Below are 25,451 nucleotides of genomic sequence, written 5' to 3' on the forward strand. Positions count from 1 at the left end.
AATGATGAAACAAATAATACTGAAAATTAAAATTGTGTGCAATATCGTATCACTGGGACCACAATTCACTTGGGACTAAATCCACAGTGCCTCAGCTGAATTCACTGCTTAGTTCTTTCAAGTCATGATTAATCAACTGTCAGTTCTACACAATCAATATTCTCCAGAAACACACAGAATCAAAACACTACAGGGCACACACACACACACACACACACATATATATATATATATATATATATATATATATATATATATATATATATATATATATATAATACAGAAGCGTGTTACTGCCACACCAACAAATAAGGTCCCGTTTTTTTTTTTTTTTTCGTTTTTTTTTTTTGGTGTGGCTGTAATACGCTTCCGTATATATACCATGTCAGTAATTTCATACGATTTAAAATGTTTAATTAGCAAATTATGCAAAGTCACCTGTGATAACTGAGTGAGGGATCGCCAATAATACTAATTGGAAACTGTTTTTTGTTGTTAGAAAAATAAGAAGGTGCACTTTCACGTACGTCGTGTGATAGTAGTAGTATTTACTGTAAAGTACGTAACATTCCACACTGTTAACTCCTGGAGTCGCTCCACCAAGTGGCACCCATTTAGTGTTGTTTTTAGTTCCCATCTGTGCTTGCTGCTTGGGCATATCATGTGGCGACGTGCAGCATTTAGTCAGGATGGCAGAGCCACAGTGCAGATGGCAGAGTCATTAATTGGCCTATTCCTCACTTGTGCTTGTCAGTGGCTTGCCCTCTGTGCACAAAGGGGAGACATTAGGAAAAAGTCTAGCTTGTAAAAAGAAAAAAAAAAAAAGACAGAGAGCTACAGCTCCACTTTTTTTTCTCCCACAAGAAAAAAGCGATATCAGCTGTGGCCTGCGATTTAATTGGCCTCTCCAATTTATGAAATCGTTGAAAGAATAAAAAACAAGGGTGATTTAACAGACATTCATCAATTATTTAACTCTTGCTCTTTCAAGACACTGCAAACCATGCACAAGCTCCTTCTAAACTCAATAGACCACCATTTTTTTGTGTTGCAGTCTAAGGGGAAGCGGAAGGAAAGGACATGGAAGTAGGGGAATAAATCACTCTATTCAGTTGGTTCCAAACTTCCTGCTCAAAAAAATCATGCTGTCTTTCTCAAGCTTTTAACATGTTGCATATTCATACAGTGCCAATATGAAGCTTGTTGCAATCTATACGTAGTGCGTTGTTAATGAAAAGGATTAGCCAAGAAAATGTGCAGGAATGAGTATCACCAGAAAGGCATGATAGGAAACTGATAAGCCTGTGCACCGACTGTAAACTGTAAATGGCCAGTTAAGCAAACATTAGTCAGTGTGCTGCGGAGGACTGGTTAGAAAAGCTGCTTCATAATTTTTAGGAATCGGGTTCAAATCCAGCTTCACGTTTGTGGAGTTTGCATGTTCTCCCTGTAGATTTTCTCCGGATACTCTTGTTTCCTCCCACATTCCCAAAACATGGATGGTAGGTTAATTGAAAACTCTCCATTGCCCATGAGTGTGGATGTCAGTACGAATGGTTGTTTGTACATCCCCTATGATTGGCTGGCGACCTGTTCAGGGTGTACCCCGCCTCTCGCCCAGAGTCAGCTTGGATAGGCTCTGACACGCCTACGACCCCAGTGTGGGTAAAAGCTGAATTCGAGACAACTGTGCTAATCGGTTGTCTACCAATTAGGTGCCATGACCAATTATGCAATGGAAATGTGAAATTTAACAAAATTATCTTCCTGACAGTCATGAGGTTCAAATCTTCAGTCAGCCGGCTTTGGCTCAAGATCACTCACAGCCCTAATGAAGACAAACACGATCGACAATTGTACGGCTTTGTCAGTTCAAAACTTTCCACTGTATTTTGACGCCATTAAATAAATGCATAATGTCAGTGTTCATTGTTTTGTCTCCGTTCCCCATGAAACAATGGAAACTAAATGTCCAATTCCCTGGTTGCCTCATTTACTTTATTTTATTTGCCTCAGGCCAGCCAGTTGGGAGTGTACAAGGCCTTTGTGGACAACTATAAGTTGGCACTGGAGACAGCTGAAAAATGCAGCCAGGCCAACAGTCATTTCCAGGAGATATCTGAGGTATGTTATTCTAAAAACTAGAATGGATTATAAAATGTTAACGTGATTTATTTATTTGCAATACCTTAATGTACCATAAACATTTCATTTTAATACTGCATACATCTGAGGTTTCTTTGATTGACAAAAACATCATCAGTAGAATGAGATATTACATGCACATGTGACACTGGAGGGGAAACAGACTTACTTAAAAAAAAAAAAAAAAATCCAACAGGAAGCAGTGTTTATAAAAATGTGGTTTTTTTTTTTTAAATCGATTTCTTGATGCGAAAACATCATTTTCCTTCCATCTTTGGCAGTCCTTCAATTGTCCTCACTGGGTCTTTAATGTAGGATACAAAGCATGTACCGGTAATGCATATGAGGGTATTGTTTGTTTCTATGTTCACTTCGGACAAACTGGCAATATTTCTATTACTGGCGCTGGAGTTTCCAGTGGTGTAAAACCTCTTACTCATGCTCAGTTATTATGATAATCATCCACATGAGAACACTGACACTTTTTTTTTTTCCTTCCAGAACCTCAAAGTTAAAGGTCCTAAAGATTCAAAAGACTGTACCTCAACAGCTACAATGGAAGGTAAGTGTCGTGTTGTTGCCTGCTTGGCGCTTTAAGACTTCAGTCCTGCCCCTTTCTAATTGTGTATGCAGTGAGGAAGCGCGCGTGCACACACACACACACACACACACACACACACACAAACTTGCATTCACGCTCTCGCTGACTGTGTCTGGAAAAGTAGGCAGTGTGCAGGAGGATTTATTGAGGAGAGAAGATGGAGGTGCTTTTTGTCTTCAGACTGTGTTGTAACTGCACATACGGTAAAGAGTGTGTTGATATTTTGATGAAATGTTTTTAATTTTGTGCGCTATGGCGATGATTGGGTGAGAGATTTACTTCATTTATTGTCGACCTCCAAGTTTGGACTGCCATTGAGAACTAACAGATATTGATTACCTCATTATTATGTTATGCTTCATAGAGGGATGCAGATTATTTGCCCATGTTGTCTTTTTGCGCATGTTCATTACAGCATTGTTGTAGTTCTGGTATTTGCTGCAATTTTGTAGTTTATTTTGTATGCTTGACTAGCATTGATTCATTGGAGTACAAGGAGAAATGTTATCCAGAGTTCAAGATCCATTAGAATTTTTCATTCCTGTCGTGCAGAAACCTTATGTTCAAACAAACCATATAAGGACATACTGTGTAAGACATGTATACATTTAATATTTTTTCCCAAATCAACACAATTGATCGGTCCCCACAGGTGTGGTCTATTTTTACGCATTGGGAACCAATTTAAAGAGCTGAAAATAGCTTGAGAGCAATCTATTCACTCTCTTGAATGTTCAACTCCCCCTCTTCCCTCACTCTGCATTAGCTGCATCATATTATTTCACCTCTATGTTGAAAGTGTGAATGTTTTTAGACAATACTGAGAGAAAATGGTTATATACATTTGGGCGAGCATTTTTTTGTTAGAAATGGTTTGCTGCAGAGCTTCAGTGCAGAAGGAACTGGTCAGCCACAAAGGTTAGCACGTACAGATTTTTTTCCCACCTATTAAACTGGCTAGTTAGTTCATCATTTTATTTACTGGATCATATTTTTTTTAACCACACCTTTATTCAAATTCTCATCACACATTGATTCTTTCTTAGCACATTCTACAATCTTTTGAAGCAATCAAAAGTATGACGTCAAGCTCAAACACGCTGCGAATGACTACAAATTTAGATTTTAGTCAGTGTTTTGATTAAAATGTGATTTAACTTTTGATTTTGTAAGCTAAAATGTTTGTGTAGTTAATAGTCGATTAAAATTCCAGTAAATTTCGCGACCTAAAATAGTGCATGTAAATCAGTCTGTTAACATTCCATTACCTTTCTGAAATTCAATACATTCATCTAGGTCAGCGATAATATGGCTTCCTCCAGTGGTAATGAAAATCACTGAACAAAATGTCTTTAAATGCTTAAGTACATTTCTAAAATAAATTCAGTTGTAGTTAACTGTTCAATAAAGTTTCAAATAATCTTTTTGAAGTGCACATCAACTGTGTTCTCTTGTTTATAATGATTAACTGCAGAAACACACACATCTTAACATGCATATAATAATCCACCCATCAACAAAGTAATCAGAGCCTTCATTGAAAACAAATGCAAACAGCAAGGTGGGTTAGCAATGAGTTAGGAAAAAGTCATCAAGAGAGCATTTTTTTTTAAATGGAAAATTAACACTATTCTATTTTATAAAAAATATGCAATGATTACTTAACCAAATAGAATTTAAAGAATTTAGGTGGAGGTGGGACTGCATCAGCGATCCGCCCTGAGCCCCTTCCTGTTTGCGGTAGTAATGGATGGGCTGACAGATGAGATTAGACTGGATTCCCCTTGGATCATAATATTCGGAGATGATGTGATCTGCAGTGAAAGCAGGGAGCAGGTGGAGGAACAATTAGAAAGATGGAGGCACACACTGGAAAGGAGTGGAATGAAGATTAGCCAAAGTATAACAAAATATATGTGCATGAATGAGAGGGGCGGAGGAAAGGAAGAGTGAAGCTCCAGGGAGACAGCAACAGTGGACGACTTCAAATACTTGGGGTCAACAATACAGAGCAATGGAAAGTGTGGTAAGGAAGTGAAGAAACGGGTCCAAGCGGGGTGGAACAGTTGGGGGAATGTGTCTGGTGGTCTATGTGACAGAAGAGTCTCCGCTAGGATGAAGGGCGAAGTGTATAAAACAGTGGTGAGGCCGGCCATGATGTACGGATCAGAGACGGTGGCACTGAAGAAACAACAGGAAGCAGAACTTGAGGTAACAGAAATGAAGATGCTGAAGTTCTCGCTCGGAGTGAACAGGTTGGGTAGGATTAGAAATGAGCTCATTAGTTGGATGTTTTGGAGACAAGGTTAGAGAGAGGAGACTTCGATGGTTTGGACATGTTCAGAGGTGAGAGAGTGAATATATCGGCAGAAGGGTGCTGAGGATGGAGCTGGCAGGCAAAAGAGTGAGAGGAAGACCAAAGAAAAGATTGATGGAAATTGTGAGGGCGGACATGAGGACAGCGGGTGTTAGTGAGGAAGTTGTACGAGATAAGCTTAGATGGCAAAGGATGACACTCTGTGGCGACCCCTAATCGGGACAAGCCGAAAGGAAAAGAAGAAAAAGAAAAATGTTTTGCTTCACTTTTGCAGACATTGTACTGCTTCTTTTGGTCTGTACACCTTTATAATACAGACATACAGATATAGAGTCCACTGAGATGGCCAAAGCCGCAGGGTCGCCACTTGTCCTCGAGGAAAACCACTGTGAACCTTTTTTTTTTTTTTTTTTTCTTAAGGGTTGGGGGAGGGGTGGCATGGATTACTTGCGGATTTTGGCCATTTATGGCAGTCACTATATTTTGCATACATACAATGTGATCTTAAAAGGAGAAAGCCTGTCGACTGGCCTGAGTGTGGTGGAACTACAGAGGTTATTAGTAAAATATTTTGAAAAAAGAAAACTAAATCTTGGCCTTATACTGTACTTATACTATATTCTGTTTGCATATATGTGTGAATAACGTATATCTGACCTTGCATGAGTGTGTTTATTTTAATATCTCAGAAGATCTGAACCTTTTCCCAGTAGGTTTTCACTCTCTCATATCAGAGTTGAAATAGAAGAAAGGAGATGGAAATAAGTGGCGAGGCAGCTAAGCACTGAGCTCCTCAAAGAGTGATGTTTAGTGTTCTTGATGGGCATAATCTTCAAGGGGAACTGCAGCTGTGTTCTACCTGTCTGTAGGAGCAGAAACTAACCTTCCCTACACACCGAAGCCTCGCTGCTTCCCTGCGTTTGACTAGCTTAGACTCTCTGGTGTTTAAAAATGTTTCTTGAAGTCTCCAATTTATTAGCTTGTATGACAGGTTGGAATTTCAACTTTCTTTTTTCAATGTTCTTCTGGGTTGCTTTCATTTTACTATTTTGTTTCAGTGAGATGACTGATGAGCCTTTCGGACAGAACATCATGTCAGATAACCTTTTACATCCTTTAACCTCACCGTTAATCTATATGCATGCACCCACAAAATGAGACCAGTAAGATAATACGAGGGCTTCCAAAAGTAGAGCATTAGTCGAGTGATTCTAACACTGCACAGTACCATGACAAGAAATGTATATTTTGGGTACTTTATTTGTGACATAAGAATATAGCTATCATTGCGCCGTAATACACATTTTGTTTGTCTAGAATCTCAATAGATTGTGTGGGCTTACCTAAAGTTGTAGCTGGTGAGTGTATAACATCTATGAGCTAGTTTCCTTTTTTGTGTTTTTCTGTGGGAGTTTCTCACCTTGAGCTGTGATGTCAAAGCGTCTGCTCTTCACACTACCTTAACAGGAAAGCTGATCCTGTGACCTGCATCGTACAGACACTTGTGTGTGTGTGTCTGTGTGTGTGTGTGTGTGTGTGTGTGTGTGTGTGTGTGTGTGTGTGTGTGCGTGCATGCACTGCATTTCCCCTTGCTCACCCCATCAGATGTGTTGATCTCATCATAAATCTTTTCGATTGCTTTCCTTCAATGGTACCAGGTCAAGTACACGTCTCGTTAAAGGACAGTTGGGTATGAATGTAGCTTGTTGAAAAACAGAATGTTGACCAACGGCTACTTCTCTCCATACAGCGCTTCTTTATAAACCCATTGACCGTGTGACAAGAAGCACCCTTGTTCTTCACGTGAGTACACCCTTTTCACCCTGCTTGGAGACGTAAATCTAGTCCAAGTGCCAAAATACAATTTAATGCCATTATCTGATTTATTTCTTTTGTTAGTTTTCTTTTGGCTATGCATCTAGAGAATAGTCACAGCACTCCACTTTTCCTTTTTTGTTCCCCTCATTTTATGTTACAGCCTTATTCTAAAATGGAATACCCTTCATACCCCCCCAAAAAAATCTTCATAAATTCCTTGAAAAGAACATAGTTTTCTCAAATTTGCAATGGACAATAGACAAAACAGGCCAAATATAGGTGCACCAAGTGTTTGTCATGATATTAATTGCTACCGAAAGTGTACTACTTCAAGTATTGAGAAAAGGGAGAGAATACTTCTGTTTATTATTTCTGTTTTTTATTTTGAATAAATTTTCACCAACTTCCTAAAAATAATTTTGCCTTGCCATAAGGTGTTGTGTGTGTCTATATATCTTTTTGTTGTCATTATGCTACCATGGCACCCATCTGAATTGCGAAAATCAAAAATCTGAATTATATCACACAAACAGCGCAGTATAAATCGAGCGTTAAGTTGCCAGACAAACACTTGTTTTAGTACATTACAGTTTATAGATCTCCAATCAATCAATAACCTGGCTATCATTTCAAAATTTGTCACTCTTGTCTAAAAGGTTTAGTTGTTCAGCTAAGTCAGAACAGCAACTTACCTGGTAAATCTATTTAAGGGTGTGTGTTTCTTCACGTGTCATTCAAGCAAACACGCTAGCGATATCCAAAGACAGCTGATGATTATTGTGTGGGCAGATACTTTCCCCCTTATGTACTGATGAAATCTGCTTTAACAACAGCAAGCAAAGCACTTTCTATGAGATTACTTCACAATTTGATTAGAACTGCTGCTTTTTGTGTTCTCAAGGCAATACAAACCAAAGTTATAAAGAGTCAAATGTGTCTTTCTAATCTTTGACATATGCTCTGCAGGATTTGCTAAAACACACGCCAAAAGACCATCCAGACTTCCCTCTCCTGCAGGACGCTCTGCGGATATCTCAGAATTTCCTCTCCTCCATCAATGAGGAGATTGACCCTCGCCGCACCGCTGTCACCACGCCCAAAGGAGAGGTGTGTTAGTGTGTGTGTCATCAAAAGCATTTACATCACATTTTGAATGAGGTTGCAACCTAGACATCACTATCTTAGTAGTTTTCATTTTGCATTGGTGTTGTAGGACATTTGCCTGTTGCATGTAGTGTGGGTTCAGTTCCCACTCATTGATAATGTGAGTGAGTGGAAATAGTTGTCCATGTCTCAGGGTTTAGTCCACTTTTCGCCCAAAGTCGGCTGAAATGGCCTCCAGCACCCTGCAAATCTAACCAGGATAAGCGGTGTTTGAAATGGATGGATGGATACCTTGGCAGAATTTGTAAAATGTGTATCAAAATAACTCATCAAGCAAAATACATATGCATTTTTTTTTAAAACATTGTGTAATAATTGACCCCGCCGTACATGGCACTTAACCACGCCTCCTGAAGTTACGTCACCCCACGTGTGCTAACCTCAGACAAACAATTAGCAAAAATGCCGCCGCAGGAAGAAAAGACTAGAGCGAAATTGATTTCTCACTCGCATTCTTAGCGAATAGTGAAATATCGTTGAAAAGCAGACAGCAGGGCTTCAAGTATTTCAGCGAGCGGTATTTCAATGGTATTTACATGCATATCGACGGAGAAACCATTGATATTAGCGCGAGATCTTTCCAGAGTCAGAGGAAGACCGAGAAGCCACATAATATAATATATTATAACCCAAAGACGAATTCGTCATTGACAGTTTCCTATTTTCGTGTTACATATCACACTTGTGTGCAGAATCTGATTGTGTATCTGTATAGCCGTTTGTGAACCGCCGTATGATGGAAAAGAAGAAGGCGAGGCTTGATTTACAAGTTGTTTCTCTCGTTTTCTTTGTGTAACGTGACGCGCTCCCCTCAATAATTATTCTTGAATTAGTGCCGAACCTACGCAAGTCCCGACAGAGCACGACAATCACTACTTTTTAGTGTCCTCAAACATCCTTCCTTCAGTCTTGGTTTCTCGGTGCACGTCGAAGGCTTTTAGGACTCGCTCGTCCGGTTTAGCTTAGCTCGGGAGCGCCGAACAGAGACACGTTTGTGCAGTCAGATCATCGCAAAATATCGCTCAACACAGATCAAGTGTGTCAATCATTCACACGTAGCTATGTTATGCAAGTGAAGAACTGCTAATTCATTTATATGAGACATGTATTGAAAATCAAATTTAGGGTTTACCTTCATGCAAACATATCTGTTCCGGTTGATCGATTCAGTTGATCATGCGGTCTTCCTCAAAGTTTTATCCATCGAAGACATTTTTCGTACTCGGTCTTCTGTTCCGGTTGATTTTAGATGGATTCAGTTGATGATGCGGTCTTCCACAAAGTTTGATCCATCGAATACATTTTTCGTACTGGGTCTTTGGTTTTGGAAAGCGTACGAATTGAACTCCACCAACTAGCCTTTCAGGATACCTGTCGTCACTATTACAAAGTCCGTGACTACACCTCTTAACCATATCTATTGTTAAAGAACACAAATATGCTATAAAACGCTAACAAAAGCTATACTGGACCATGCAACGTTGTCTGAGGGAACGGCGGGTGCAAAAAAGGGGCGTTGTTTATGCAGATCTCTGGCCTCTGATTGGTCAGTGACACGGATAACGCAATTTCTACGGAGGGGTCAATGACTGTACCATTGAAAAGTTTGAACTCGTGTAGAATGTGTACCAACATATGACTGGAAATGAGATCAAGCAAAAAGAAAATTGTTGTATGGATGTATATACACTGTCCAGAGATGACATTTCTGACCTCACATCTTTCATATGTTTTGCTCCTGTTTGACAGACAGCACAGTGACATAGTGGTTAGCGGTCTCACAGTCGAGAGGTCTCATGTTCGAATCTTGGCTCTGCTCCTCTGTGTGAATTTCACATGTTCTTGCAAGGATTTTCCTACTCTGGCTTCAACTTCCATTCCAAAAACATTCGTGTGAAGTCCTTGCGCCATACTCTAAATTGTCGATGGGTGCGAATGTGAGCGTGAATGGTTTGCCTGAATGTGGCCTGCATTTTACTGGCAAGCAATCCAGGGTGGACTCACCCATGACCCCAAAGAAGGCAGGCAGTATGGAAAAAGAATTCATGGATGTTTTTATGTGGTCGCACAGTTGCTGCCTCATTTTTTTTCCCTCCACTGTGAGGCAATGTAAGATCGCTGCATATCATTGAGGATATAAGTAAAGCAATAAAAAATATGTGTGTATCTCAGAAAACATGTTTTTCATAAGTCCTTATGAATCTCATTCTTCATCACAAGTAATATTTAATTTATTCAGGCTCGTCAGCTGGTGAAGGATGGCTTCCTTGTGGAGGTGTCTGAAAGCTCCAGGAAGCTACGACATGTCTTCCTCTTCACTGACCTGCTGCTCTGTGCTAAAATGAAAAAGACCTCTGCTAGGTGAGCTTTTTTCATTTTTCTTTAATTTACAGTATACTGTTTATACATCAACCAACTACAGCAATTTGAGCACTTCTACAATATAATTAAATCCAATATTAGATGCTACAGAATTTTTTATTTTTTTTTTACTTTCATAAAACAAAGGTAACCAAAATATTAAACAGTTCTTATGATGCAGTTCAGTTCTGCATCTCCTCACACTACAACCAGAATTATTATTTTGTTAAATTAATACCTCATTGGACGGGACAGTGGTTCAGCTGGAAAGCGTTGGCCTCATGGAGTTTGCATGTTCTCCCTGTGCCTGCGTGGGTTTTCTCCGGGCACTCCGGTTTCTTCCCACATCCCAAAAACATGCAACATTAATTGGACACTTTAAATTACCCCTTGGTGTGATTGTGAGTGCGTCTGTTAGTCTCAATGTGCCCTGCGACTGGCTGGCAACCAGTTCAGGGTGTACCCTGCCTCCTGCCCGTTGAAAGCTGGGAGAGGCTCCAGCACTCCCCACGACCCTTGTGAGGATAAGTGGCAATGAAAATGGATGGATAATACCTCATTAAAACAGAGCAGAGTACTAAATATTTTATACTGCTCTGTTACTAGCTATAATAACTAAATAAAAAGTATCACAGAAGGCTCTGTTTTTACAGAATGAAGCCAGAATATCCTTATACCACTCCCGAATAGACACTCATTAGTACTAACTCTACTCAAACTGGGTCTATTGGGTTACCTCAAGAAATAATCACGGAGGAAAACCGAAGCCAGTTTACTATTACATCTACAAATAGACCAATAGACTTGATAATTCAATTGAATTAAAAAACATCTTTTAAAAGCTGTGTTTTTTGTATAACTATGCTGTTTTGAAATAAATTCATTTGTTTATTGAACTGAATTGTTTCCTTTCTAATCAATTACATTGGGCTTGCCTTTTATGATATACCAATTGAATGTCCAAGGCTAATAGTAGATATCAATAGGTCACAGTTCTGGGGTGTGTGTGTGTGTGTATTTTTTTTCATTATTATTTTTTTTTTAATTACCTATAGATGTACGGGATGAAATTTCAGATGTTATGACTGATGTCCTCATTTCTATCACCTTCATTTTGTTTGTCTCTCTGAAGTCGTCACCAGCAGTATGAATGCAAGTGGTACATCCCTCTTGCGGATTTGAATTTCCAGACACTGGAGGAGTCCGACTCTTGCCATAGTATCCAAGTCCTCCCTGAGCACGAGATTGAAGAGATCAAGATTAAGATATCACTCTTAAAGAGTGAGATACAGAAGGAGAAGGTAAGCTTTGGTCACTGTAATTTATAGTTCTGTATTATTCCAGCAATAAAACAAAACGTTTACAAGTGACACAATCTATTCCGGTGCAATACATAATAATACATGTGCAATACAGTTAATCAGAAATTCCATAGGACATTTGCACATTGACATAGACATCACGTCATTTATCAGGACAGTCAGTCATCTATTTACCACAGTAGTTGGGATTTATTTTGACACTTTTATCTTCATTTTCAGTCAACAGTTTGATTGAAAAAAGTTCTGCACAGTTAAAACGGGGTCTCCATCGCATGCGAGCTTTGTTTAGACTCAACCATATTTACACATGCAAACGATGGCATCACCGTGAATTGTCGTCAAGGCAAAGCCTGCGTAGACGCAGCGCAGCACAACTTGTTCCAATTCTGTTTACATGACGAAAATTTGCTTCTGATTCGTTTGGCAAAAGGAATATTCCACACCATGTAAAAGAATGAAATTCCATTCAGATTCAGCCAGTTTATTTCAATTGAGGTGTTATATGCAGATTTGTTTTTTGGGTGTGATGCACCCCCTAAAACAGAGGTTGCCACAAGGTGGAGAGAAAACTCTTAAAACGGAGGACCATTAAGCGCCAACATCAGAAATCTAAAATGTACAAAGTCATAAATCCATGCCACATAAATGACTGTATTCAATAGTTGAATCATTCAACACGAGCAAACCATACTAGCATGAGACACATCAAAAGTATTAACTGCCATTCAAGCCTAAATAACACACAAACACGCGCTTACGTGAGATTACACATGGACAAACAAATGTGCGCACCAGCACCGTACACAAATGATATCAAGTTATCAAACTAACTTTTTTTCCATTTGTACATTAATAAATGCAAATTGTAACGGCAAAGTGGACTACATGGGCTGGTAGTGGATGCATCAGGAGAGAAGCAGAAACATTTTGTTCCACTTTTGACCGTGTATGAAATGCATTGAAGCACCGCCAACAAAAAAAAAACACATTTTAAATGTCGGTGAACAAAGCTATCACTAAAGCCATTAAAAACTAACAAAAATGCTGAGTCCAGCAGGTGGCCCCAGAGTAATACATTTATAGCTCTAGTTCAGTGGTTCCCAAACTTTTTTTTGTAGCAACCTCCTTTTTGGACATTAAATTTTCAGCGCCACCCCCACCCTCGGGGCGACGTAGGGGTTTGCAATAAAACAGCGCCACCCCCCCCCCCCCCCACACACACACACACACACACTCCCCACTCGGTTGCAAACATAACAGGGACCTTAAGATGGATATCAATGATGTAGAATAAATGCTGATTAGGCTTCCCATATTTCAATGTTTCCCAGTAATAACACTGACAGAACCGAAACGTGGCGATATAAGTGTTGTTATTTGAGGTGCATAATCGTCCCTTCCTGAGGACACCATTCCAAGCAGGAAACAATGGTGTGAGTTTGACCCAAAATTTCTTCCCTTTCTGAACTGCACATTTATTCCAGTGACCATATTCCCCTTCCCCAGACTCATGAGTATACCATCACTGTTATTGCAATGAACACAATGAATGTATGGAAATTTGAAATGCTGATGCCAAAGTACCCTTATTCAGGGCAACACATGCTTAAGTGTATCGCGTTTTAAAAATAAACATATAAAAGCTTCCATTTAAACTATTAACTGTTTATTCTTCTGATTTGTGTCTTGGGTCAAAAGGACAGGCAATAGAACTGTGTCAGTTGGAAAAACGGATTTGCTGGCAATAATGTTGGCCTGAAGGAGGAGCAGAAAATTCCTGTTATCCTGCCTGCATGTTGCTAAAGTCTCCCACTCGGGGCAAATTTCTAGCTGAGGAGCGATTCATTTGATAATGCCCTGATTCTCACTAAGAGCTTCCTGGGAGGGATATGTCTGTTCCTGTTCCTTTGGTCCTTGAAGAATAAATAGCATAGTGTAATTAACAGAACACACGATTTACGTAAGATAAGAACTCTGATGGTTTTCTTTGGAATTTCAGCAGTTTCTAATTGTCTGTAATGAAGAAGGTAGAATAAATTGTTTTGAAAAGGTGTTACGTTGCATGGAAAAAGATATTTAACTCTTCTGCACAGTATTAAGTGGTTGTGATGTTTGTCTTTATTCAGAGACAAAACTGAATTCTTGACCCACCATGCCAATGAATCTTTTAAACATGCAAAACATCTCCTGTAGTCTGGTTACAAGCAATCATTTCCAGTCACGAGTTTTTTTGTTTTTGTTTTCCCCAATATTTACTGGTCAATTTGATTATCCGTTTCAGACTAATTTGTTTTGACGTCCTTGAATGTCTGAAAAGTTTCCAGATTTTTTTTTTTTTTTAATAAGAATTATAAACATTATTGTTATAATTTTGTTTAGAAAGCACCAAAGGGTCAGAACCGAGTGGAGCGTCTCAGGAAGAAGATGAACGAACAGGAATCTTGGCTGCTGCTTCACTCTCCTACAATTCCTTTCCGTCTTCATAACAAACATGGCAAGGTAATCCTCTGCCTGCCTTGGCACTCATATCAAATTGTTGCAGTGCTCCAATGTTACCTCTAGATAGCGATATATTTCAAGAAGTTACAGATTTCTATTTTTTGGTTTGGCTCTGACGACTGTGTTATGCTTCTTTTCCATAGAGCTACCTGTTCCTTCTCTCATCTGATTATGAGAGGTCAGAATGGCGAGAAAGCATACAGAAGCTCCAGAAGAAAGGTGACACTTACTCTAATATGATTGTTGCTTGACAAATAAGTCTGCGTCCAACTATAGCAGTGTGTATACTGTGTGTGTTTTCAGACCTTCAAGCATGTGTACTAACCTCGGTCGAGTTGCAGGTCCTTACTAGCTCCTGTTTCAAACTCCGAACTGTCCACAACATTCCTGTCACCAGTAATAAAGATGGTAAGACACATGATCATATAAATGGATTGTCCGGCTCTTTCAGCTCTGTCCCACCTACACAACTCTGCTTCAAATTGAAAATTCTTAAAAACTTAATTTAAAGTGAGTGTGGCTAAATCTAGGTTACAAAATGTTTTTCATCTGGGTCTTGGCTATCACAATGCTCTGCACTGTGCCGGTGGTGGCCGACACTGCTGGCTCAGTCTATATGTTTGTTTTCACTCCACATTCCCACATTGTCGTCCTTTCAGGACCCACTGCTGACATTAAGGCCATCTGGTCGACGTCCTCGGACATCTCTCAATGCTGCAAGTGTATCTGTTTTCACGCTGTCAGACATTCTGTTTCGCTCTTTAACATACGCAAAACCACACCCACGCCCCAAAGTCAAATCGAACAGATGACCCATTATTCAAATCTCCAAATGAAACCATCAAACATGTTTCACTCCATAATGTGTACCTTAATTCATCCTAAATCTCCAAGTTTATTCTTCCTAATAAATAATAGTTTTAATAAATAATAATGAAAACTATATGGATTGAAACATTAACACTAATTACACACACTGATGGGCAGCTGCTACTCTGCCCTGCTAAAACTTTATATTGCTCAACACTGTAATTATATATACGGCTATATGGTATATAGTGTGACCAATGTGCACTGTGTATACATTTCTGCCAGATTCTCTGAGTTACACTCACGTATTGGTAAATTATTTTATGTAAATGATCAAAAATATTACAGTCATGCTTTAAATTAAGTCTGCTTCTAACAATCAACCCAAGTCAAATTCTATTCTTGAACAGTTAGTATAATTGACCAGGTCTGAAAATTTCTAAAAAAATAAAACATTTATCATTTTGAAAACATGTCTGACCTATGGAACCTTTAACTCCGTCTTCTGACTTTTTAGATAAATCGCCAAAAAAAAAAAAAATAGGATCACTAAATTCAGAGTTTATCTAACTTTTTCATATTACAAAGTGCAAAGAGAGACATAAATGGGGGGGGGGGGGACATTGTGGTACTCATTTGTTCCATCTCATGTGTGTTGGCTGCCTGATATCTTTAAGCGTCAATCATTACAAAGCCAACAAACACATGCATGTGCATACACACACAAACACACGCTCACACGCAGGCATGCACAATGACATGGACCTAACAGAGAACAGTAGGGGTTTAAATTGAGACCAGCTGGCAAAGGAATGTTCTCATAATTAACTTGAATGGATAACATTTCAAGAGACCCACTTTGAGGCCAAAACTGGAACTCAGATGTTGTTATAGTACTTTTATCCTGTGACTGAAGCATTAATGATATTTGCTTACTATTACTATTATTTAAGTATTTTCAATTAAAAAAATGTAATTGATTGAGTTAACAACTTGTTCGCATCTTGCATCAGAGTCACACTTTCTGTTTGAGTATCAGCTAGGGGCTTTTGTTATTGAATTTGCATGGTCTAGGTCTGGAGTCCCACCCCGCCTTGCACTCGGTCAGCTTGGAAAGGCTCCAGCTCACCTGTGACCCTGAACAGGATAAGTGGTAGAAAATAGATATGTGGTGTGGATAATCACAGTTCTCTGGCCACCTCCAAGCTGAATATTTGAACCCTCTTCCTATGAGTGTAAACCCTACATAAAATTGTAACTGTCAAATGGTAGGCCCACCCAAAACATTCATTCACACACACACACACACATGCACACACGCACACACACGCACGCACACTTGGACCTGATAACCAGTGCAGTTCTTTTGATATACAGTATTACGAAGTCACAAAATAATAGTTGCTTTTAATTTGGTTACATCAGTCAGTCGATTAATTTGTGAGTGCAGTGATTACCGTTTCTTTTTTTTTTTTTTTTTAACGAAACAATTCCAGGAACCAACACCACACAGTGTAAATATATTTGTCCTTGATTTCCTATATTGTAATCATATTTTTGTCAAGCCTGATTGTAAAGGCTGTCAAGCTAACATACTGAATCTTTATTAATGCATATGACCAAACTTCAGGGTTACCTAAATTCAACCAGTTAAATCTTCAAATTCAAAAACTAAAAAACATTTTTTTTGTTGTTCGATTAACAAAGAGAGCAAAATATTCACTTATTTTTTCCAATCCTCTTTTCCAAACTGGAAATGGAAAGAGAGTGATACATGGCTTCTAAATCTGGATCTGTGTGATCGGTGTTTTGTTAGATGAATGAGCTGAGTCAGAATTTCTTTACGTGATGCAGTGTCTCAATGTTATACGGAAGAATACGATATAAAGTTAGTGCAATTAAAGTCAATGCAATTCTTGTATCCCCAGATGAAGAGACTCCAGGCCTGTACGGCTTCCTTCATGTGATTGTCCACTCTGCCAAAGGATTCAAGGAGTCAGCCAGTAAGTCTGACAGCAAAACAACTTGTTCTTCACCACACTTGTGCGCACACTTCAGCTATGCATAGTACTTCTTCCACACAGCTGCTATAGAGTGCATGAGGACACAGTTGAACTAGTCAATCACTGCGTTGTGCACCTGCTGTTCTCATCAGGCGATGGCCACGTAAAGTAGGAAGGGTAATGCAAAAACAGCTAACAGAAAAATGGGCAGAGACTGCTGGACTAAATAGTGGAACACTCAATTAGAATATTTTTTTTTTTTTCCTCCCAGACATCATGATGTTGAGCACTGAGAATCCAACACAATCACAATTCCATAAATAGGTTTTTTTTCATTATGAAGTGTATTTCCTGTTTTACTTTGCATCCTGTCGTCATTGTGACGACATAGCTTTGTATGTGTGTCTGTCTGCGTGCGTGTGCGTGTGTGTGTGTGCAGCCAGTGGGTTGTTTCCAAGCCCACACAGAGGTTATTTCGGATGTGTCAGGAATGGACAGCTGGCATTTCAGTGCACATTGTAGCCAGTCTCTCTTTCGCTCTTGCTCTCTCATATGCATCTGTCTTCCTATCTCTCTCATATGCATACACACTCACACATGTATTCACACACACACAAAGTATCTCGTAACTCAAAACAGATAGATGATTTCCTCTTGTACCAAGATAGCCACAAGTGTAGGAAGGCGCCCATGAGAATGTTTAAGGTAACAGATTGGAGCATGACATCTTCCGAAGGCCGGTTTACCTTAGTACAGAGTAAAGTGGTGAGGTGACGAAAAATCCAATGTTGACCATGTTGTACTACGGTATAATGTCCATAGGAATGCTCTATGTTCTCCTCGTGCCTGGAGCGGTGATAGAAGTTGATGAAGATATTTTATTTTTGTATAAGTTGTCAAAAAGTACCAGTCATAGTGTTCCATTCAATTATGAGATCTAGTTTGGATTTTTTTCTACATTGTCAGCAGCCCTGTCGTTAGAGGATTTAGCATGGCTGTTGTGGTCTCCTTCATCATTTCTACTTAAGACATTTCCTTTTTTTAGACAGCCACACTTCCTGGCCTATAAAAGATAACACATGACTGTGATTAGTGGCATTACACATGGTATTATTATAGTCAGCATATCTAATGACTGCAAAAAGCAGCCATTTTTCAGTGCTGATTTTTGAGTTGATGTGTTTTCAAAGGTAATCCTGTCACACACACAAACACTCATGCACACACACCCTCCATTGTGCAGTCAGAAATCTGTATTGTTAAAAAATGTGCATCTTGTGAATTTTTGTGTCTCCTTCCCGTGGGAACAGGCTTTTAATTCTACTCTGGGCATAGTAGTCAAACTGGGTCAAAGATGGAGGAGCTAGGAGTTCAATCTCGTCAAAAATGAATTCCATATTACTTAAAAACATGACGTAATAATCCGTGATGTGAATTTTTTTTTTTTTTTTAATTTTCTTCAATGTGTGAATGCCAAACGCTGTTGCAAATTAAGGCACAGTTGGCCTTGCTGTGTGTGGAGCGGTCTCCTCTGTGGGCTACAGCTTTTTGTAGATAACTTCAATGTGTACCTTGCACTTCTACAAGTTTCCATAATGTATCCTGCTCAGACACATCCCTCTTTCCTTAAGGATACACCATCTATTTTCATGGTGGCACTGGACCTGATTTGAACATTTTGCAATCCCGGTGGCAAACATTCCTTCTGTGCGTTGAGGCAGCACATCAATATATTATATCAATGGTGCACTTTGCTTTGCTACGTGAGGTCTGAAAAAGTGGACAGAAATGCGTGTATAAAGCAACAAATGAGTGTTTCTCTTGAGTAGGCTTGGGAATCAAGAACTGAACGGAATAACATTTAGGTTCTCCCTGAATCGTTCCAATTAAAATTTTTTGGTTACCAGTTTTGGTGCCTTTTCCACAAATCCAGAAAAAGAAGCAACAAAGACCAGCGAAGAAGTGGTGAAAACCAATGAAGAAGAATGCGTGTGAATGTGTGCTTGTCCCCAATAGCGGTGGCGGTGAACAGAAGTGTCTTATTTTTTTGTCAAAATTAATGACCATTCGCTTCAGTCCAAACATTTGGAACAAGATTACAATGTGCAAAGGAGGCTTTCACAATATGTAGCGTCTCACAAGCTCCGAGCCTCAGCCTGCACCCCACGGAGTTTCAGAAAAGTCAACTCTGTCAGTTGTGTGAGCAAAACAATAAAATACATCTACGCCAATATTGAGACATCTAACAAGGTAAACGGTTGGTTGCACTTTGCACTGATTTCTTTTAATGTTTATTTTAGTCTACAAGCCATGTAAGAATCGATGACCGGGGGTAGGGGGGGGGTGGGGGGGGACCTTAACACTGCAGCAAGTTAACATCACAATGAATTTGGACAAAATCCAAAAATATCTCAGTATCACAAACGCTCACCTTGTGTCTCATCTAGGGGTAAGCAAAGGAATCAATGTTTTATTGTATTTGTGTCCATGCATGAAAAAAAATAATAATCACTGCTTCCATGGGAAGTTGCTTTTCGTACCAAAAAGCTGAGTTCGAGTGTGTACCCTTCAAAAAGCCTCCAAGCTTAAAACAGGAAGTCAAACTAATACTTGCACATATAAACTATTTGACATGATTTTAACAAAAGCTGAAAGATGAATATAACGTGCAAGCTTATTAGATCATGGGTTTGATTCTGAAACTGTTTATAAAGAAACCCCTCAATTGTTCATTTTAGTCTGTGCTGTGCGCTAGCAAGTACGTTCTAATTAATAATTTGGACGCCCTTTATTTAAACCATGCAAACTTTTGTGACCCAGCCCCCTAAAAGAATATGAATCAAAAAGTGTTTGGCACCACAATCCGTGCAACCATGCAAACCTTTTTGACACAGCCCCCTGAAAGAATATGAATACAAAAAAATTGTTTAGTACCAGAATTGAAATAAGGAACTGAAACCGGAATTTCTCTAATTCAAACAATGCGCAACCCAACTCTTGTCACCATGGACACATGATTTCAGTTCTAAACAAATTTAGCCATGGGTGGGTAGATGCTCTTTGTTGTGTCTCATGGTTTTATTCGTTTTTCAACTATTAAATTATGACTTTGCTTAGTATTTTCAGCAGTTAAGTGGGATAGACGTAGCAACTTAGAGGAGGGCTCTTAAACCTGAAAATATACTTATTTGTTTAACTTGTCAACTGATTCCATGAAACCTTCGTTTGACCCAGAATTTAACACAACCCCAGGCGAAGATTAGCATCCTGTATTAGAACACACACCGAGAGTACAGCCCTCAGTCAAGTGAGATGGAAAAGGATGGTATCCATTAACCTCTGTATTAAGAGTTCAGATACCCCATGCAGACCAACTCATCCCCCTCAGAGTCAGCCTTTTTTTGACCTGCCAGGGAAATAGAAATTCTTGAAGTTCCAGGCCACTTTTAGTTTGTCCTACTTGAGTGTGGACACAATTTTTTTTTTTCCTTTTTTGTCCTGGCCTTGTTTGAGTTGAATCTGGGCACAGACAACCATTTCAGATTGTCAGCATTGTTAGAGCTTGGCGCACACGGCACCTCTGTCTAATTTTTTTTTTTTTTTTTTTTTTTTTTAAACTCTTGGGAATTTAATTTCTACTGTGGATTTTAGAGGTCCACCAATAGGTAACAGTCAGGTATGAGCTGTCATGCTTCTGTTAAAAAAAAGGTCAGTTTAATAAATATAAATATATATATAGAGCTTGTTCTGTTTATTAAATATCCCCCACATGGCCACAGAGAATTCCCCCTCCAATGAACTTCCCTAGTATCATCAGCACTAATCTTCCTCCCTCTCAGTAAGTATGCCCGCCTTTCAGAAGGCTGGGGAAAAAAACGATAGAACAAGACCAGATGGGGAAAAAGGTTTATTATATCGTGCAGGCCGATTATTTTTGTGGACGTGTTACTTTTTTTTTTGCATATGGGTGAGATAGATACGTTGTCTCTAATACCTTCTACCAGCCCAAAATTCCATTGTGTCTCCTTTTTGTATCTTCTGCTCTATTGTGTATTTTATATAACCAAGCCTTTTTTTTAACAGTATCCAGTGGTACTTCGACTTATGAGTGACCGGACTTGTGTTTTCTGAGATACAAGTTTTTGCATGAATGAGTTGCAAGCAAAAACTTGTTACAAACGGACAGCTCTTTGACAGATGAACAATTCTTAAAAAAAAAAAAAAAAACGAGACAAGTGCTTGGTTCAAGTTGTTTAACACATTTTCCAGGTTAACACTACTAGAAAACAAAACGTAAAAAAAGTGAATTACACTTTGTGTGTGTGTGGTGTGTGTGTGTGTGTGTGTGTGTGTGTGTGTGTGTAAGCAAGTGGCACAACTCTGTCTTTAAAACTTGCTTGTCTGTTCTCTCTACATCACAGATTTTCACTTTTTGCGGGTTGTTTTGGACCATATCCCCTAAAGTCAACATGGGTTCATTGTATAAACATATTCTGCGAGGCTCAAATGCGTGTACACACACATGCACACGCACACACACGCATGCACACACACACACACACACAGTGGATCCTTCGCTCAACCAGCGCTGCTGGTGAAAGGTCGAGCCATACGTCTTTCCATCCATCATCACGTCAGGTGGAGTCTTACCCGAGGGAGCAGGACCCGACTACGGGACGGAAAGACACTTTACAGACAGGCGGTATTGCAGCCTCCAAAAACAAAAAAACATTAACCAATATAATTGCTCTGTGCAAGAGACAAGAGTGGCCACATCCCAGGAGAGGGACTGTCACAATAGCAGTATGAAAACTGCCTGAAAATTCATGTCTTTCAGCCCACAAAATAAAGATATATTGGTTTTTTTATTTGAAGGACTGTTTCACTTTTAAGAAACACAATGGGTTTTTTTTTAACAATTTCAAACAATTTTTTCTTTGTGACAGTGTTCAGATGTGACGAACATGCATGTTTAAAATGGATGAAAATATTCAACAGCAACCCCATGTCACTTTTGAGGTGCATTGTTTTTCAGCTTTGTAATGAAGGTACATTCATTTATTAGTAACTTCAGTGTTGTACATTATCATTATAACGTGTCTTTGCCCTACCGTGACAGCATTACACTCTATCTAGATGTAATATAATTACTGAAAATGATCTCTTGCAAATATAGTGGGATATGGAATGAAAGATGAGCAATATATTAACTTTAATATGAGCATTGGGTAATAAAGGATCATTTTGCATATTGTTACTCCCTAATGAAAAGCATTCAACTTTTTTCATCTGATCAGCAATACCCCAAACAATCTTTGAAAATTAGACTTGAAAAAATTCAGTGATAGCTCCTTGAAAAAAAATTTTTTAGGAAGTGAAGCAAAGCAAATTTATTTATATAGCCCATTTCATACACAAGGTTACTCAGTGTTTTACATGCTTCAAAGGATTTGAATAAAAAGAGAGAACATTTAAAAGGGGGGAGGGGGGGACAACAAAATACATAAATATTAAAAAGATAAAAATAAAAGTACAATTAAAACAGCATTCAGCGCAATAAATATAATTAAAATTAGAAATACTCTAAAAGAATCTTTTTTGGTATTGTGTACACTTTGCTAGATTAGGTAGATTACTTTTGTACTTGCGCTCAACATTTTTTCCCATTGGTCTTTTGTTTTAATAGCCAACCCCAGCCCCATCGTAGTTTCTGATCTGTACCTCACCAGTATACAGAGTGAATGACAATGAAGAGTCCTCAGTCTGCATACATTCAATATGCATCTGCAAACATTTTGCTGGGTTATTGCTATATTGTCCATATAGAAACTCAGTTTTTAGTTGAACTGCTGCAAAATACTCTTCATGGATTAAATTTGATGGGTAGATAATTACATTATTCTGAGATACTGCTTTCTTCTGTTTCCTCATAGATCTGTACTGCACCCTTGAAGTGGACTCTTACGGATACTTTGTGAGCAAAGCTAAGACCAGAGTCTTCAGAGACACCACAGAGCCTCAATGGAATGAAGTCAGTTAAAAAGACGTCTCCTTCAGGTTTTCAGCGTTGTCATGCAGGCATTTCCATTAACCTTCCTCTCGTCCTTCAACAGGAGTTTGAGATAGAGTTGGAGGGATCCCAGTTCTTGCGAATCCTGTGCTATGAGAAGTGTTACGATAAGAGCATGCTCAACAAGAATGACAATGAGATTGTGGACAAGATCATGGGCAAAGGGCAGGTTCAGGTAAGAGAGGAGCCTTGAGTCATGTACCTACAAAAATAGAGACGCCTGTGTCCTCTTGGGGACATTTCCCAACATGTGACTTTTTTGAATTATTTTTTTTTATTAGCTGTCTAGCCTATTGGCAAAATAGCGATGTTTTGTAGCGGTTCACTTCTAATTGCTCCAGTTGGAGTAAAAGTGTCTGAAAGTCAGTTTAGTCAAATGGGGTTTCCCCCGCCTCGTTGTGAGAAATGTACCGTAAAAATCCCTTTTGGGGCTTTGTAAACTGTACGCTGGCTCCACAATGGAATCTTGGTGGTTACTTGATGGAGGCAAACTGCTATTCTTCTTCCATAGATAATGAGGGCTTTTTAGTGCCACCTCCAGGGGAGTTATGCATGACTTTTTCCACAAGGGAAATATTGGTTGGTCAAGTGAAGCCCGACTCCTGTCATTTTCCCCTCAATTGTATCAAGTTGCAGCTGTTGCTATCACATTCATTCAAGGTTCACCTCATGAATCAGTCTCCTCCGAGGCTGTTAAGTACCTCTTATCATCAATTAACTGAATTGAAACATTGAGCAGATTGTTGGTGAGCCTGTATGTTACACTTGTTGACCAAAAAAAATCACTGTTTCTTTGTTGCTTCAGCAATCTAGGTGACATCATGACAGCAGCAAAACATATTTGTGTCAAACTAGGCTGAAAATTGGGGCAAACATTCGATCACCCACATAACTCTGGATAAAGGAAAAGCTTCAACTCCAAAATAACACCTTTGAGTGTGTGCTGCTTCTCATTAAATGCATTTCAGTTTAGAAAAACAACTTCAACTAACTTTCAGTATTTCCTGTTTTCTCTGCGCTGCTTGTTGCATATCTTAGTCACACACGAGTCATCTGTACAGCACACTTTGTATACATTATTCCTCTTCAATTCGCATGCTCCAGTTGCTAACTTGACCTTAGGTTTAATCTGGTGTGACTTTACAAACCTATAGTCATGAGGATTCATTCAAATCACAGTTCAATGCTGTACTGAGGATGTGCAATTTTGAGAGAAAAATTCCACTAACTCTTGGAATTCAAACCGTAGTTGTGCATAGCAATCGGCACATTGTGTGAGCGCAGAGTACCGTATTCAAGTGTTTTGCTGGTTTTCTGGCCTTTTCACAACATTTTTCCCCCAAATGAATGGCCAACTACAGAGAGAGAACTACTTGAGAAGAGAATGAGGAAAATAGAATGTAATTTGCTATCATAACTGAAGTGAACTGGGATCATATTTAATGTAGTAATCCGTGTTACATTTTCCTGCTTACGTTTAAGGTTAAAATGTTCTTTAATCATTTGTTCCTGTGGTAAATAGTTTCAGGATACAAACACATGTGAATGCAATTTGTTCGTGTCCTGGATGGGTTAACCAGTTATGTTCCACCTTTGAGGTTCTTCTGTTTATCACTTCTTGTTATATTTGCATACTCTGGTCCTTTCGTGCTTGAAGATTTTAGGATCTCTGACAGTAAATCCCCCCTCTTTTAGTATGGCTGCCAGTCAAGAGACAAATGTGGCTGGGAACATCCACTTCTAGCCAATAACAGAGGGGTTGGGGTGGGATGGGGGGAGCAAATAAATACACCACATGTTTGAGACATAATATAAAGACGGAGAGAGGGAGAGTGTGAGTGTGTGCCATGTCCCAGACCCTTGAGAGGGTGGGAACAGTTTGTGCTCGGTTACACGAGTGGGAAGGTTTTTTTTGAGAAACAAAATGATTCACATTTGGAATGGATTAGGTATTCAGTTGGTTTTCAAGTACTGTATGCAGTAAAACTGTAAAATATATTGACATTTTGTTGGCTATTGTCACCCATTGTCCTCCTGTTGAAACAATGAGTCTGGGGAATTTTAGGGTTTCCATTGTTTTTGCTTAAAGCACTGATGGGTAAAATATAATGATAGCATTTCATACTGTTTCATGTGTATGCCATGACGGATATTTTTCTACGCAGAGTATAGATACTTTCACTCGAGCTTTTTTTTTTTTTTTTTTTTTTTTTTTTAGAAGTCAAGTTAGAAGGGGACTTCAATGTTTTGCTTTCCTCTCTCGAGGCCTTCTCATTTGTGGATTAGTGATTTACCATAGATGGACATACAGGGGTGGAAGTTTTCTTTTTTTTTTTTTTTT

The 25,451-nt window shown here is 39.1% G+C and overlaps 1 protein-coding gene across 2 annotated transcripts in view; it reads left to right on the forward strand.

Annotated features, from left to right (window-relative positions):
• abr (ABR activator of RhoGEF and GTPase) overlaps nucleotides 1-25,451 on the forward strand; it is a 107,600-nt gene that overhangs the window by 50,222 nt on the left and 31,927 nt on the right. For both annotated transcript variants that reach the window (XM_061802850.1, XM_061802851.1), the window contains 12 exons: nucleotides 2,017-2,124; nucleotides 2,647-2,707; nucleotides 6,814-6,866; nucleotides 7,848-7,988; nucleotides 10,285-10,406; nucleotides 11,539-11,707; nucleotides 14,108-14,227; nucleotides 14,371-14,446; nucleotides 14,531-14,635; nucleotides 16,966-17,040; nucleotides 22,974-23,071; nucleotides 23,154-23,285. In XM_061802850.1, the coding sequence (XP_061658834.1) occupies nucleotides 2,017-2,124; nucleotides 2,647-2,707; nucleotides 6,814-6,866; nucleotides 7,848-7,988; nucleotides 10,285-10,406; nucleotides 11,539-11,707; nucleotides 14,108-14,227; nucleotides 14,371-14,446; nucleotides 14,531-14,635; nucleotides 16,966-17,040; nucleotides 22,974-23,071; nucleotides 23,154-23,285 (1,260 nt within the window). The remainder of the gene's footprint in view (nucleotides 1-2,016; nucleotides 2,125-2,646; nucleotides 2,708-6,813; nucleotides 6,867-7,847; nucleotides 7,989-10,284; nucleotides 10,407-11,538; nucleotides 11,708-14,107; nucleotides 14,228-14,370; nucleotides 14,447-14,530; nucleotides 14,636-16,965; nucleotides 17,041-22,973; nucleotides 23,072-23,153; nucleotides 23,286-25,451) is intronic.

The sequence above is a fragment of the Syngnathoides biaculeatus genome, chromosome 18 (assembly GCF_019802595.1).
Source record: "Syngnathoides biaculeatus isolate LvHL_M chromosome 18, ASM1980259v1, whole genome shotgun sequence".
NCBI lineage: Eukaryota > Metazoa > Chordata > Actinopteri > Syngnathiformes > Syngnathidae > Syngnathoides > Syngnathoides biaculeatus.